This window comes from Periophthalmus magnuspinnatus, chromosome 15 (assembly GCF_009829125.3).
Source record: "Periophthalmus magnuspinnatus isolate fPerMag1 chromosome 15, fPerMag1.2.pri, whole genome shotgun sequence".
NCBI classification, from domain to species: Eukaryota; Metazoa; Chordata; class Actinopteri; order Gobiiformes; family Gobiidae; genus Periophthalmus; species Periophthalmus magnuspinnatus.
In genome coordinates this window covers 18,070,163-18,085,628 of record NC_047140.1, presented here as the reverse complement: position 1 = coordinate 18,085,628, position 15,466 = coordinate 18,070,163, and the positions used below count along the sequence as shown (strand labels likewise).

General features: G+C 36.9%; 1 protein-coding gene across 1 annotated transcript in view; it reads right to left on the bottom strand.

Moving 5' to 3' along the window:
* The window catches only part of ttc7a (tetratricopeptide repeat domain 7A), a 69,577-nt gene extending 56,438 nt beyond the window's left edge, over window positions 1–13,139 (bottom strand). The window contains exons 1-3 of the mRNA XM_033979763.2: window positions 12,894–13,139; window positions 3,839–4,002; window positions 2,650–2,818 (exon numbers count right to left, since the gene is read on the bottom strand). Coding sequence (XP_033835654.1) covers window positions 2,650–2,818; window positions 3,839–4,002; window positions 12,894–13,023 — 463 coding nt within the window. The 5' untranslated portion in view covers window positions 13,024–13,139. The remainder of the gene's footprint in view (window positions 1–2,649; window positions 2,819–3,838; window positions 4,003–12,893) is intronic.
* Between the last annotated feature and the right edge of the window lie 2,327 nt (window positions 13,140–15,466).

Sequence of the window (15,466 nt, the reverse complement as noted above, 5' to 3'; positions counted from 1 at the left end):
TGCGCAATGGGAGCTTACATCGGCATAAACATCATCACAACAAAGAGGCATGCAGCCATCAGCCCTTTCTATGGATGGCTGCAAATCACACCAGCAAGTAGCAGATTTTTTTTTCATTTGTACTAAAATGACTATGCGACGCTTCCGAATCCTACGCATATCATCGATTAAGAAAATACAATTGAAGAAAGAAGTAAGTACAGAGCAGTGGGTGTATGCTGGTGGCGATGAAGTGACTAAAGATCGCTCAAACATGCATGAATCACTCCAAAAACAACTTCGAGGGGGTAAATGAGAAGGGAAGACAACTATAACATGGTTAAAAGCTCATAGACCTGCTTTAACTAAGAGGGAAATACCATTTAGTTCTATCCAAAATTATAATATCTCATTACACCTAACCCTTCAAAATGGCGTCCAAGCTCATTCCTTTTGGTCTGGGTTCTCCCTGTACTGAGGCTACTGTCCACTCAGCCTGATCCTCCCCAGCTGCAGTACATTCATTTAGGATGTCTCTATTTCACCCTCTGTGTCCAGTCCAAGCGCCTTACAAGGTCAGCAAGAATACAGGTCTGTAATAACTCCAACCAGACGAGGGGAAACTGATCATTTGGAAAGAAAAAGCTTGGGTTGGTTTGATGAAGTCAGCACTGCCTCGGCTGTAATCTCAGATGAGGGGAGTTGAAACAGTAAATTATATCTGTTCATAGACATACTTTTGACTAACTGAAAGTTTTAGGGGAGATTCTCAAATGCAGTGTAAGTCTACTGAAATATACAGTGCGCCGTGTGTTTGTCTCCATAGAGATGTTATTGCTTTGCTTTGTTCCACCATATTGCTTTAAACATATCTATCTACCACCGCTGGCTTGTGTTCATTGAAATAAATCAATTACATACTTGGAACAATGTAGATAAGCTAAAACATCTTCCTGGAGTCAAGATGGTGACAGCCTTTCCAAAAGCCTCAGAAAGTTACATAGTATGCCTTTAAAACAAATCTTTAGGTCTCTACTTACAGTGTGCAAGATAAAATAATTTCTCATATGTACACATTTTGAGTTTTAAACTGTTTAGTTTAGAGTATTTCATGTTAAATTATGTTTATGTTTAATATTGTCTACATCAGAGGTTCCAAGAGTGAACCAATTTCTAAATAAGGGCATCTAAATTATGTTCTACTGGCCAGTCTGATGTCTGATATAACAGTTTCTTGGTTACATGTTAATGTGAATCAGTGTGAGAAACATATATATGTAAATTTAAAATGTTTACATCGTTGATCCACAAATGTGTGACAGTCAGTGGTGCATTTGACAGTGTATAATAATGCATTTGCAAAGGTTTAGCAAACAATCCCACAGGAAACACAGTATACATTATAATGTTTTAGTATACCAGCTTATAAATGTGTACAAATGTTAAAATTTCACGTAGAGGTGGTCAATATATTGAATTATAGATAATATCAATCATATGAACATTGTTTTGAATATATGCCAATATAGCTAAAAGAGCTGATGGAGCAAACTTCTGCACTTTTGTGAGTAATTTTACAGTCCTTTCACATTTGTTTGATACTTAAACTACTTTTGGTCAAAATGTTCTGTCATTTAAAGGTTGTGTGCAGTAGAACAGTCTTCCCACTTGTGTAAGGGAGGCACCCACTTTTACTACATTTAAAAGGTAATTAAAGGAGTGGCTTAGATCAACACAAACATGTGAACACAATTCATAGTTACTCAGTTTTAGCTTTACATAAAATACTCGACCTATAGGACTTGTACAATACACCTTGCACTTTAGGTTATGTGCAATACACTTTGCACTTTAGAACTTGTGCAATACACTTAGCACTTTAGAACTCGTGCAATACACTTAGCACTTTAGAACTTATGCAATACACACAGCACTTTAGGACTTGTGCAATACACACAGCACTTTAAAAGTTGTAGTAACCCTCCTGAGTTTATGTTTTTGACTTGGCTTCTGTCCTGCCCTGTGTGTATTTGACTGTATTTTGTGTATGTGGTATTTTATGTTAAATGTGACTATCAACCTGTCCAGGGACAACAGATGGAAACTAGCCTGTGGCTAAAATCTGGCATATTTACATATGTATCTTATGTTCATTAATATGCACTGTCCCTTTTCTAAATAAATAAATAAAATAAAATAAATTAAACCTCCAATAATTGTCAAAATATCTTCTGATTATTGTTTTTTGGGATACTTAAAAAATAGATAGATATTTATTTTTTTCCAATTTTACCTACCCCTAATTTCAATACAATTTCAACAGAAAAGACCACTAAAATCTACTGCTACATAGCTTCACGAGAGGAATTAGCATATAGCGAATTAAGTTAAAGGTTTCTGGAGGTGGCATGTGCATAATTCCATAAAAATAGAAAGTTAAAGCCATAATTTGGAACATTCTCCATGAGGACAGATAAGCAGGAATAAGAGTACAGCTTGTGGAGATGCAAGCCCACTCACAGTAAGTTTTATTTTTTGTTTAAGTTTTTCAGCGCAATAAAAGCAGCCAAAATGAGAAAATCATGGATTTATTTTAGACGATTTTTGGCAAAAAGTTACATACTTTGGCTTTAAAGCAGGTCCTAGTGGGGAAATGTGTCTTCTTTGTACCTTTAATAACAAAAGCCTCGGCGAGCAGTCTGAGGTGGTACACAGGCTGGTCGTCCTGGGTGAGCTCCTCCAGTCCCACTCTGGCACACATTCCCTGAGCGTCTCTGTACCTGCCCTGGACATAATGTACCTTTGCCATCAGGAGCAGAGCCTCATTCAGGTATCTGGGCTGAGGACACAGGAGGGTCAGATAAGATTTTTGAAATAAAAGAAATGTAAGATGCAAACCATTAAGAGCTTGTTCACATTTTTAATGGCTTTTCTAAATAGTAAATAGTTGTATTTTGAATGACTCATTCCATTTCCATCTACCATTTGTCCCAGCCCATGGTCCTATCCTTATTGCAATGATTATTTTTATTGTACACTCAGATTTTTTTAAATACATAAAATAAGGTGACTGAAGGCTTCTAGATATTTACAAATATAATGTGCATGAATGAAAATCAGTTTGCTTATTTTGACATTTGAGAATGCAATTCATTAATAATGCCACTGTTTTGTTTTGTAGTCTTTTGGCGTGTGTTGATTATTCAGTTTACCCATTACAGCCCACATTACATATGGGGTCTTTTACTATCTCCAGATATTCAGCCTGTGCTTTGAAACCTTTGGATCCACTCTTTCACTCAGCACTTTGTTTCATTACAGGTGATGGATTTGAAACCCATCACTGTGTTCTCTACGAAAAAGTGGGTTGGCCTGTTAGAAGAGAACAGCACTGTATGAAATGTATTTATAAGGGACTACTTCATAGCCTGCCAGAATATCTCACCTGCTTGTTAATCATTGATACTGGAACATTTAATACCAGTCATATGACTGTTTAAGACTAAGGACTAGCCCCACCAAAAATGAGACAGGAAAGAGGGCTTTTAGCTGTATTGCTTCACAAAAATGGAACAAACTTCAAGGAAAAGCAAAATTGGATACTTTGGTGCCACAGTTGCAATTTAATAATCTGGTAACAATTTTTTATACACACACCTGTAGATGATTTTAATGCTTTATGTGGATTTAAATACTTATTTGTTTTGTTTGTATTGTATTTTGAACAGGGCACCCATGAAAAAGAAAGTCCAAGTGCTCTCATTGGGTTCCCCTGTATAAATAAAGGTAAAGAAGAAAGAAAAGAGATCACTCCTATGTATCAAGCCCATTAGCCATGACATGTGATGAGCGTACCCACCGTGAGGCGTCCTCGGCTCAGTATAGTGTTGAGCAGAGCTTTGGAGCGGCTCAGTTTGGGCAGAGTCTTGTCCTCCAGAGGTTTACACCGTCTGAGCTGCTCCATGTTGTCTTGCAGACACTCCTCCAGCAGAGCCTCGGCCAACAGAAGAGTCCCATAGTCATCTGAAACACAGGGAAACAGTGTCTCCTTAATCCAGAGGAGCGAGGGCCAGACCTATTCATATTTCTTCTTCATGTAAAATGTTTGTCTGTAATGCACAAAATTGAATCAAGGCAAATACAAGTTTCAGCACCCTCTAGGCCTGTCACGACAATTACCGGTATTATATATCAACTTCGTTCAATATATGATAGCTCGTGTGTACATTTTCTTTGCAATAGTAGGGAGAATTTTTCTATTTTTTGTGTAATGTGATATTATTCAAGCTGTAGAGGGTTGAATACGTAACTTTCTATTCTTAATTATTGGTTCATTCAGCTATTTATTTGTTGCAGCTCATGTGTTTTAACCATACTGTATATTTAAAAATGGTTTATTATTGTCAGTGGAATAAAAAAGTTTCAACATTATCCTGATGTTTATCGCAATATTTCTCTGTAGAAGTATATCAAGTTTTAAAATGTGTTATCATGAAGATAGAATGCCAAGTTTGTGTAAGTCCTATGTGTGTATCTGTACTGCTGCACAAACATTTGCAAGAAAGCAGACATACTAGCCTTTGTCCAATAAACACAAATTACCATTGCTGTTGTAATCACTATCAAGACCTTCATAGAGGCTTGTATCAGTCTAACGCTGCCAAGCATTTAATCTTTTTCTCCAAATATTATTTTTTCTCTGAACTTTTATATTTGTAAATTTTCAAATCTGTTTTTCCTGTAGTAAGCCAAAAAAAGCCTAGACACAGGGTTAGGGGTCATAGGTCATTTGTGTTTGAAGCCAATACAAACTCATCACAACATTTCCCAGCAATGTGAGATCCAGAGAGCTGAGGAGGTTTCCTTAAATAGCCCTGACTGGCCCTCCTCAAATACACCTACAGCGAATCAGAGAGATTACAGACAAAACCCAGCAAAACTACAAATAAGGGTTTAAGTAGAGCTGGGATACTGACAAACTGAATAGCTTGTTTGGAAGACAACACTAAATGTTTCTGTTCAATTCAATTTATTTAACATAAGTCCTTTTTGTGGTAATATAGTTTAATAATTTCAATTCTATATATCTTATCTTTTGAGTTGTAAAAGTCTTCAAACATAAACACATGCCAGTAACATAAACTGAAATGAGGAGACTAAACCAACCAGTTTAGGGATGCAACAAGTTAATCAATTAATCGCAACTAATCAATTACTGAAATAATCGTTAACTAATTTAGTAATTAAGAAACTGTAATTAAGAAGACTCCATAACATGTCGTGAGCTGAGAGAACAGTTTTTATGACTCAGCAGTAGTTACATAAGAAATGGGCATAGGTTGTGTTTTTGATTAAATCCTCTATACATTGGTGAAATCCTTGATATGTCCTGGAATAAGGTATGCAATCATCTGGACAATATTTATGAAATCAAGACTGCCATTCAGAGTCATTTTCAGTGTGTCTGTAAACACTCCATCAGGATGTCTGCAAACAGCTTTACTTCAGCTTCATCTGGGGAACATTTTGTAACAACCTCATTCAGGGGCCTTTTGTGATCCAAATAACTAACCGATTAAGCGAGGAAATAATCACTATATCAGTTGATAAGCTAATTAATTGTTAGTTGCAGCCCTAAACTGGTTAGATTTTTCAAAATTGAACCTAAGCTGATAGGAAGAAAAAAAATGCCACAGGAACACACATTTGTCTGTGTGTTTCTGTGTATTTACTTTAACTTGACTTAACTTCATCTGATACAGTATTTCTTGGTAATATCAGTCTCTTTACTTCTGTCCATCTGCAGACCTCTCCTCTATGTACACGCCCTGTTGGTTAAAGACTTCCTGTTTAGATTCAGATTTGGTTTGTTTCTGTTCTTTGGCCAAGACTGAAGCTTATGTTTATATCCAGAATCAATTCACATTTTTCACTTCACTTTCATCATAAGGGCCACAACCAGAAAATTGGGAAGGGACACACTTATAATTCATGTATCTCTGTTTTATTTAGTTGTAGGAGTTTACTTTAGTAGGTGGTGCACTATGTACCTTTTTCAGGGATTGGGTCCACCAGCTGCTTGTTTCCATGGAGCTGTTATTATTACTTTTCTTGGAATATTCCACAGTGTGGTAATAAACTTAACTTAGTCATTTCCATGGAGACAAGCAGGTGATGTCACAGGGCCAACTTACAGCCAGTTCAGTGTAGAGGAAACCCAGTTCTATGTAAGAATGCATTTTTGTACTAAAAACTTAGCTTTTATCCATTTGTTACAGAGCTTTTAAAAATACTTTTTCGTATCTTTGCATATTTTCATAACAACATCATGGATATTATGGATTTCAATACAATGTCCTTGAGTGCAAAGCTATATTTAGAATGTGCATTGTGTATGGTGGGGAACAATGATCATTTACAACAAAAGAAACTATTAATTTTGCGTGGATTCAGCCATAAACATACTACATGAAAATTGGAACTAAACCTAGACTACACAACGTGACTAAAAAAGACAAAACCAAGTCTACATCAGGGCTAAACAAGTTTGAATGCACCCTTAATATCCACACAATCTCTTTTTTCTTTTATCATCCCCGCAATATCGACTCAATGTGAAGTGGCTGTTACACCTATCACCTCTGCGGACTAAATACAGGTGACTCTGCGTTTCTCCCTCGATGAACAGCTAACAAACTGTAAAATCAATCAGCAAGCTTACATGAGCAGATCTGAGGATGAGTCTGCACTGGACCATGTATCTAAGACTGTACTGCAGATTATAGAGATATAGGAACTTAAGAACAGCAGAGGCAGTAAAAACAGAGGTTGTGTCCACTGTAACAGCAGGCACAGGGACATATGTGCTATAAACACTCAATATAACAGTGTTTTTGCGACTAGAACAAGACAAGCGATGTATAAGGGGGGCGTCAAGGTGTACAGAAGAGATAATAGTATGATTTATGATAAGGTCTATTTATTTTACATTGCAATATATACGTAGCAACCATCAAAGTAGGGCTGCAACTATGTAAATATTATTAACATTCGGCCAGTCACTGATTCATTTTTCGAATAGTTGACTGGTGAATTATTACTAATACAATGAGACTTTTCAAATGCATTATCAACCAAATGATTTAATATCGCCATTGTATTTTGTATATTTGTGTTTTATAGCCTGTACAGTTATAGTTATGTAGTTATAGTTATATCTTTGGTTATGTTTTGATAAGATTTTAATTGTAGACGGTGGAATAAATAACTTCTATGACTCATTATAGATACAAACTACTAGTCTATATTTACTTCCGCAATATATCGGATGAAAATTTGTTATCATGACAGGCCCCGATTAGCCAATTAATCAATGCAGGATTACATCAAAGTTTAAGTACAATTTGATATTTTATACTATTTATACTATAAAAAATTTGGCCTTCACTCATAACCCTATAAACCACACCTAAACATGTCTATGCCTGTAGAAGGACACGGGGTCCTTTAAGGTTTCTACTATCAAAACTATTACCATTATAGTTACTGTATATCTACAGCAAATACATTGATACTACTTTTTTGTTTTTAAAATAAATATTCAAATAAATGTGGAAAAACAGACCTTTCCAGCCGAAAACACTTAACAAATCCAGTTCCATCCATTTTCCATTTTGGTACTGACAATTTGACAAAGTATAGAGACAAGCATGCACGAATATGTCAAGTTTTTGCTTAATTTGTTTTATTAAGGAAGTGTGGGAGCCCCTACTTAAACTGTTGCCCCCGCGACCCGGCCCCGGATAAATGGAAGAAAATGGACGGATGTTTTATTAGGTCCCTGCCATCGTAAAAAGCGGAACTTAACCACATTTAAGTTGACACCAAAAAGCCAAGTAACAGGAGTGTATTAAATTCACTTTTCTTTCACTTACAAGCATCTGCAGACAGACGACATTCTTTAGAAAAAATGCAGGAAATGTACTTCATACTTTAACAATATCAAATGAAATACTTCAGTTTAGTTTAACCTGAACCTGGTTTCGATCTGTTTATATTTAAACTGCATAACAGTTGCTTTACTCTATCAAGTGTTACTCATTCACTGCTTGTAAGCAACAACTGTAACTACAGCTGTTCATGATGGCAAAAAAAATCACACATTTTTCCCTCATATTGATAAAGAACAATTTTTGATTCAATTTTAGATTTTCTTAATTTTGGTTTTCATGGCCAAAAACAAGACAGCCACTGTGCCATTTTGCCATTTTTTTCCTCCAAAGTCTGAACTCTGCTCCAAACCAAATGCTTTTACTGACAGAACTTTGGACCTCTCCATTAAAAAGACTCAAGTAGAACATTGTCAGTTTGACACAACTGGATCTCAGTTTTACTCAAATTTGATTACGTGCACAGCTCTACTGATTTAAGTGTCTTGCCTAAGGACGCAATAACAGCACTGGCAGGAGTTTGTCAAAGTTTGAGAGTAAGACATTTTGGATGCCGTGCCTTTCCTAAATCCTGGCTTGGACCGTGAAACAACAAAAACTTGTGCGTGTTTTTCTTGGTGAAATGAGTTACTGGAGGCTTTCATTTCAGCTGGTCTTTATCTCAAAGAAAGTCCGAAGTCCAGGTCAAGGTGAATGTAACTGTGAACACCTCTGCAACACTCTGCACTCAATGGTGTTTAAATAGCAGTTTAAGTAAACTCCATGATAACTCCATTAGCAAGTGGATTTCAATCACGCAAGAAATGTTAAAACCTTTCACTTTTAGGATCCACTTATGAGTTTATTCAAGGTTACTATGGCTTTGAACAGCTCTATTTGTATTTCATTTCAATCAGTAATCTAGAAGAATAGAGTTATAAATTAATTAACACATGGAAATGTGAATTCCACATGTAAACCTACAATATAATAAAAGGAAGGAAGGAAGTAATAGATCAGTGGTTTCCGAATAGTGAGAGAGATAGTGACTATACTAGCTTGTAGAACGCTGTGGCTAAAAACGTTTGCACTGCAAAAAAGAAAATATCATAAGTTTCAGTTTCCTGTTATATGCAATATGTTGGGGACATTTCCCCATTTAAAAGTAATATTTTGTTAATTCCTATGGCAACAGTTCATAACAGTCAATTTTCATCATTCTGAAACCCAGAATGTTCCTCTGAATCTCCCTATCTTAGATTTAGTTACTTGACTACGAGATGTTTATGGCCAATAAGCTCTGCTGATATTTTTGGGCTGATATGTTTGATTATTTTCCCCAAATTATGTAATTTAAATTTACTACAATTTCCATCCAAGTCATTTTTTTTTACCACAAACATATAAGAGCTGTGTTGTCACGTTTTGTGCAGCTATCTCTTTGTACTAAGTGTTAAAATAAAGCTTTGTGTGTATGTTTTGGACAGCAGATCAACCAAAACAAATCGCCCTATGCTGGAAATTTAAGCCAGCTAGCCAATACACAAACAAGTCCAAATATTGGCCCGATATATCAGCTAACCAATGTAGTAAAAAGTTTACACTATTGGGCAATTTATTTAAAATTTTTAAATGGAGCATATTATGCTATTTCATCGTCTATAGCCTCATTTCCACAGGCATGGTTTCCTTGGCTCTGCCTTGGCGTGCAACAGTTGGGTGGGCGTCACCTCCAGCCAGGAAGAGTTTCCATTACAAACAGGCCAGGACGCTTCTGCGCGTGGCACAGGTCTAGCAAGACACACCCAAATGTAGGTCTGCACCGCCACGAGGCACAGGACAGATATAAAACGCCGGTGCTACAGGAGCATCAACACAGTGGCACAACACTGAGCTCACGGGGGTTTGTACTGGATACGCATCCACGCAGTCCATGAAAAACCAGCAGTACACCAGTAGTGGTGCTCGTGACATTTCTTAGACACACGATTAAGATGCCAAAAACATATATAAACATAAAATAATAGTTTCTCCCCAGACACTGACTTGATCTTCTGATATACCTCCAGATTTCCAGTGATGGCAACTTGTTGAGCAGATATGCTTCACTTGTTCAGCCGATATGCTTCGTCTCACAGCACTAAAAACTTGAAATACTAAATGTCTTTTTGTGATTTGCTTAGATAAGCCTTATGGGAGTATAATAATTCAAGTATGATTTAGATTTCATTTATTAAGTTAATATTAGTTATGCTGGGGTCACAGCAGTTGTTCACAGAGCAGAGCCCTGTTCCTGGACCTGGAGCATGAAAATGCAACTTGGCTGGAGATGCTGCTGGTCGTCCAATGACTGCGCGGGGGAGTGATTTGCACCACCACCCACGAGCCGGTCCCAGGTCCCAAGCGTTCCAGACCCCTTTGGAAGGTAGCCCCTCCAGCGGTTCTCTTTAGACTCCTAAAAGGGAGTGGTATGGATCACTTTATGCAGGAGAAACAAGGAGCTACCTAGTTGTCTCAATAGAGATGTTATTTCTTTGCCCATAATGTTGCAAAGTATGGCATTAAACTGATCTATCTTGCATTTATTACATCTTTACTAGTAAATATGCTTTCTTACTATGAGCGAACCCTGCACCGATAAGTTACATAGTGCACCTTCAACTCAAATCAGGATTTAAGTTTTGAATTCATATAAATATAACCTATGCCAGTTGTTATTTTTGCTGTGTAGTTGTCGCACACAGAAGCTATCCAATAGTAGCCTATTTGTATGTTTTACACCAGATGCCCTAACTGATGCATACCTGTCACTCACTTCACTGGGTTGTCTGTCTGATTGGTATTTTTATTATTGCAAGATGAAAGGCATCAATAGTGGGTAAGACAAGATCATATTTTGGCTCGGTTCACTTATGTCACAGTATGTAAATAGACTACAGCCAGTAGCAGTGTAATAAGAGTAACACCTAAGCTATTACAACAGTATAAGCTACCTGCCTAGTGCCTGAACAAAAAAATGTAAAATGACACCCACAATAACCTTCAGGTAATGACTACTTTGTGTGTAAAGTTTGAGTTCTTGCACATATTAGCAGAGATACTATAGGCTGGAATAGGCTACTTTTTACTGTACAATACATCAACATTTAATATTCTACAAAATAGGCATGGAAGGATGCTGAAATTTAGTGTCACGATTGTCATGGCCAAAATAATTGCGATTAACAATTACATCATGCTAATTATTAAAGTTGCTGACAGTTTAAGATGTTTTTTATTTGAATAATTAAACACATATATTTAATCTTATGAATAAGTTCCATGTTTAAAGAACTATTATAGTATTGTACTTTGTCATCAGTGAAAACAACTACAATCTAGCGGAGAATATTCTGGATGAGCAGGGCCATCAGCTGAAATTTGGGGGCCTGGGGCAAGAAGTCTCACATGGGCCCCCCTCTTTGTTGGCGATTATCACAATTATATAAAAAGTCCCACAAACAATTATTGTTGACCCTTTTTATCACGATAAACAATGTTATTGTTGATTGTCCCATCAATACGACAAAATAATCTAAACTGTTGAATCGTTTAAATAGCCGATGTCAAAGTTAGCAAAGTTAGCAAAGTTTGACAGCTAAAATAGTGATCTACAAACTAGGGCTGTAGCAAAACACAATTTTGACTTAGCCTAATTGGATGTCCTCTATAAATGCGTCTTTTTTTATTTATTTTTTGTTGTAGCTAGCTGTACAACTCTAAATTAGTAGCTTCAGTTAATATTCGGGTCTCCCCAATGTGCCCATGGAGTTATAACGTGTACGACCTAGTGGAGAATATTCTGGATGAGCAGGGCCATCAACTGACATTTGGGGGCCTAGGGCAAGAAGTCTCACATGGGCCCCCCTTTAATACAAATTAATAGGAAGACAGTCCAATTCTGGGCCCCTAAACCCCGGGACAACAGACCCCCTTTTTTCTGCAAATTCTGGTGATATAATCTTTCTTGGCGATTATCACAATTAGATTAAAATGTCCCACAAATGATTATTGTTGATCCTTTCTATCACGATAAACGATATTGATGTTTATTGTCCCATCCGTAGTACAAAATAATCTAAATGGTTGAATCACTGAATATTCTGGATGAGCAGGGCCGTCAACTGAAATTTGGGGGCCTAAGGCAAGACGTCTCTCGTGGGCCCCCCTTTAATACAAATTAATAGGAAGAAAGTCCAATTCTGGGCCCCTAAAACCCGGGACAACACACCCCTTTGTCCTCCCCCTCACCCCCGTTGGATAAGGGGGAACACGAATGATTATTGCTGACACTTTTTATCACGATAAAGGATATTATTGTTTATTGTCCCATCCATACTACAAAATAATCTAAACTGTTGAATCGTTTGAATAGCTGATGTCAAAGTTAGCTAAGTCTGACAGCTAAAATAGTCATCTATAATCTAGGGCTGTAGCTACACAATTTTGATTTAGCTTAATTGCATGTCCTCTATAAATACAAAAATACAAAATACAAAAATGAAAATACAAAATAATCAAAACTCTTGAATCAACTGAATAGCCCATGTCAAAGTTAGCTAAATTTGACAGCTAAAATAGTGATCTACAAACTAGGGCTGTAGCTACACAATATCTAACCTATCAAATTAAAAACACAATTTTGATTTAGCCTAATTGGATATCCTCTATAAATATGTCTTTTTTAATTTATTTTATGTTGTAGCTAGCTGTACAACTCTAAATCAGTAGCTTCAGTTAATGTTCCAGTCTCCCTAACGTCTCCATGGAGTTATAACGTGCGTGTTAGCATAATACTACTTTTTAAACATATGTCCCAAATCTAATCGAAATAGTTGCCAGAAAAATCGAAATTAGATCTTTTATTTTCTCAAATCGTGCAGCTGAAGTACAAACTTGGCTAAACTCTCCAAACTCCAGGTAAAGGTATGCTCCAGACTGCCTCACCGTCCTCGTGTATCCGCGCCGCCAGCATGTGCTCCACCGCCGCCGGTATCCTCTCCCACTGGCACTCGGCCCGGTACCGCTCCAGCTCGGCCTCTACGCGGAGCTGAGTGAACGAGACTCGGACTGCCATGGCCGGTTTGTCCCGCTGATGGAGCCCGTGGTGGTGAGAGTAGTCCCCGGACACGATGGGAGTGACAGCGGACTGAGAGAGAGGAGAGAGCGGGTAAAGTGCGAGCAGGAGGCGGGTGGAGGGACGGAGGAGCGGAGGTTGTGAGTCAGTGTAAACAGGCTGTAAATGTGACAAACTTCAACAGGCGAGATTACACCACTGCAGCGCTTTGTACTCCACTATAATACACTGGCACTGGCTCAATAGCATACACTAGTTTAACCGATATAACCTCATGTATAACTTTTTGCATAGAACGGTAAAAAATTAAATAAAAATAATAATGATAAAAATGTTTAAACATGACTGAAAATCTGAATAACTGCCTATTTTGAGTAGTTCTTGTAAAAAAAAAAAAAAATAATAATAATAATATTTTTTTAAATGACAGAAAATCTAAATAATAGCCTATTTTGAGTAAAAAACAAACAAACAAAAAAACAGGCATCCTTAGTGCAACTGTTGTGTTTTCAAATGTAGGACAAACAACTTTGCTACATTTTATCCGGGAATTTGTATCATGAAATAACTACTAAGCCTATTTATGCATATAGATTGCATTGTTTTATGCTATTTGTGTAATCTGTGTTGTGTAGTGTGCTCCTGTACATGGTCTATGTAAAATATGCAAAAGAAACCAAACTAAACTAAGTTAGTAGGCTATTTCTGGATTCCTTTACTTGTTAAAATAGGCTCATTAACAGTGGCAGAATGAAATTAGATTCATGATATAATGATTAATAGACTATGTTTGTAAGTGTTTATTAACAATTATTATAGGTTATATAGTATCTCAGTATTTTTTTGTCTCCCAGTAACAATAATTATATAATGAGTCATGTTTTGCAGCCTGACAGAAATGAGCTTAAACATGCCTGTAATTGTCTTGGTTCAGGTTCAAGTATTTGATTAGGCCGTTAAATTAAATTAAAGGTTTAAAGTGTAGATGTCACTTTGAAAAATGGCACTACATGTTTCTTTTCTTTTTAGCTTGATAAACATTTTTGAAGGTTTTAATTTAGATTTTCCCATAGATGTTTTTGCAGAGCTGTAGACCTGAGCATAGAGTCTTAATGATTTGTTTAGCTGCTGGCTGCATGTGGGCTGAAAACTACCTGACCAAGCAACTTGTGTTTATTCCAATACATTAAGCAAATGTAAGCAGCGCGTATCTCCTTCATGTACTGTTTAGCCAGTTTATAATGAGTTAAATGGAAAGCCCTATGTTAGCAGTAAAGAGTAATTGATTTGTAGCACTAACGTTAAAGAAGGGACAGGTTATATACAAGCTACGGAGCTATTTAGACCAGGCAGAAAGGGTAAGAGTATAGGCTTATGGCAGTTGGATTACTCGTGGATGTGGTACTTTGAATCAAAAATTAAAGGCCAAAGTTTTCTCACAATGACCTACCCACAAATGGTGAATGGTCACATTTTTATATAGTGCTTTTCCACCTTCAAGGTACTCAAAGTGCTTTAAGTCAAGGAACCACTCACCCATTCACACACACATTCAAACACCAGTGTACGCAGACATTGAGAGCAAGGTGAGTTAAGGACACAAGGACAGCATTCATCTGTGGGAGCTGGAATCGCTTCGCCAACCTGTGGGTCAGTGGATCTGACCGCTTAGCAAATGATGTTTATGACAAGAGCTGGATCACCAACCTTCGGATCAGTGGAAAAACACTCTACCAACTGAGCTACTGTGGCCCACAACAAAAATATTTCTTAAACATTGCTTACATGCTTGGTCAGATAGTGTTAACACCAAATTTTACTGATAAAAAGTGTACATTTCGTGTTTTGGTTCTCAAGCCAATTATCTAATCAGAAAGCAGAAATCCTCCTCCTTTTGAGTTGCAGCATCTAATGACTAAAACCAGCCCGCAATAAACCCAAGCAGATCTCTAAAATGCGATGTGTCCTCCGTGTATGACACCTTAGCGTTTTAAATTCAGATGTGATTGTATAACAGGGTTTTTTTTCATAGCTTTTGTCTGCCTCTTCTCACTGTCTATATGAACACATCTCAACCTTGAGCAAATATCCCAGTCCTTTTCTGAATCTGAAACAAAGCTCTTCTTTATCCATCTGTATGTACAGTAGGCCAACATACCACTGAAAAAAAAAACCTGTTCCCTTGACAGAATAGTATTTACTTGTGATGGACTTTTACATGTCACAATGATGGTTCATAATATCAAGAATGTTTGCAATTGCAATTATCTAGCATTAAATGGGCCATTATAGACATTTGGTTTATCAGTCTCATATTGTTGAACTGGTAACGCATATGATCTTTTTATTCCTGACCCACTATTGAATATAAGTCAGTATATATGAACTGTATTCCTGTTACGACAGATTTTGTTTTTTTATTTACCATAGATTACACTATATT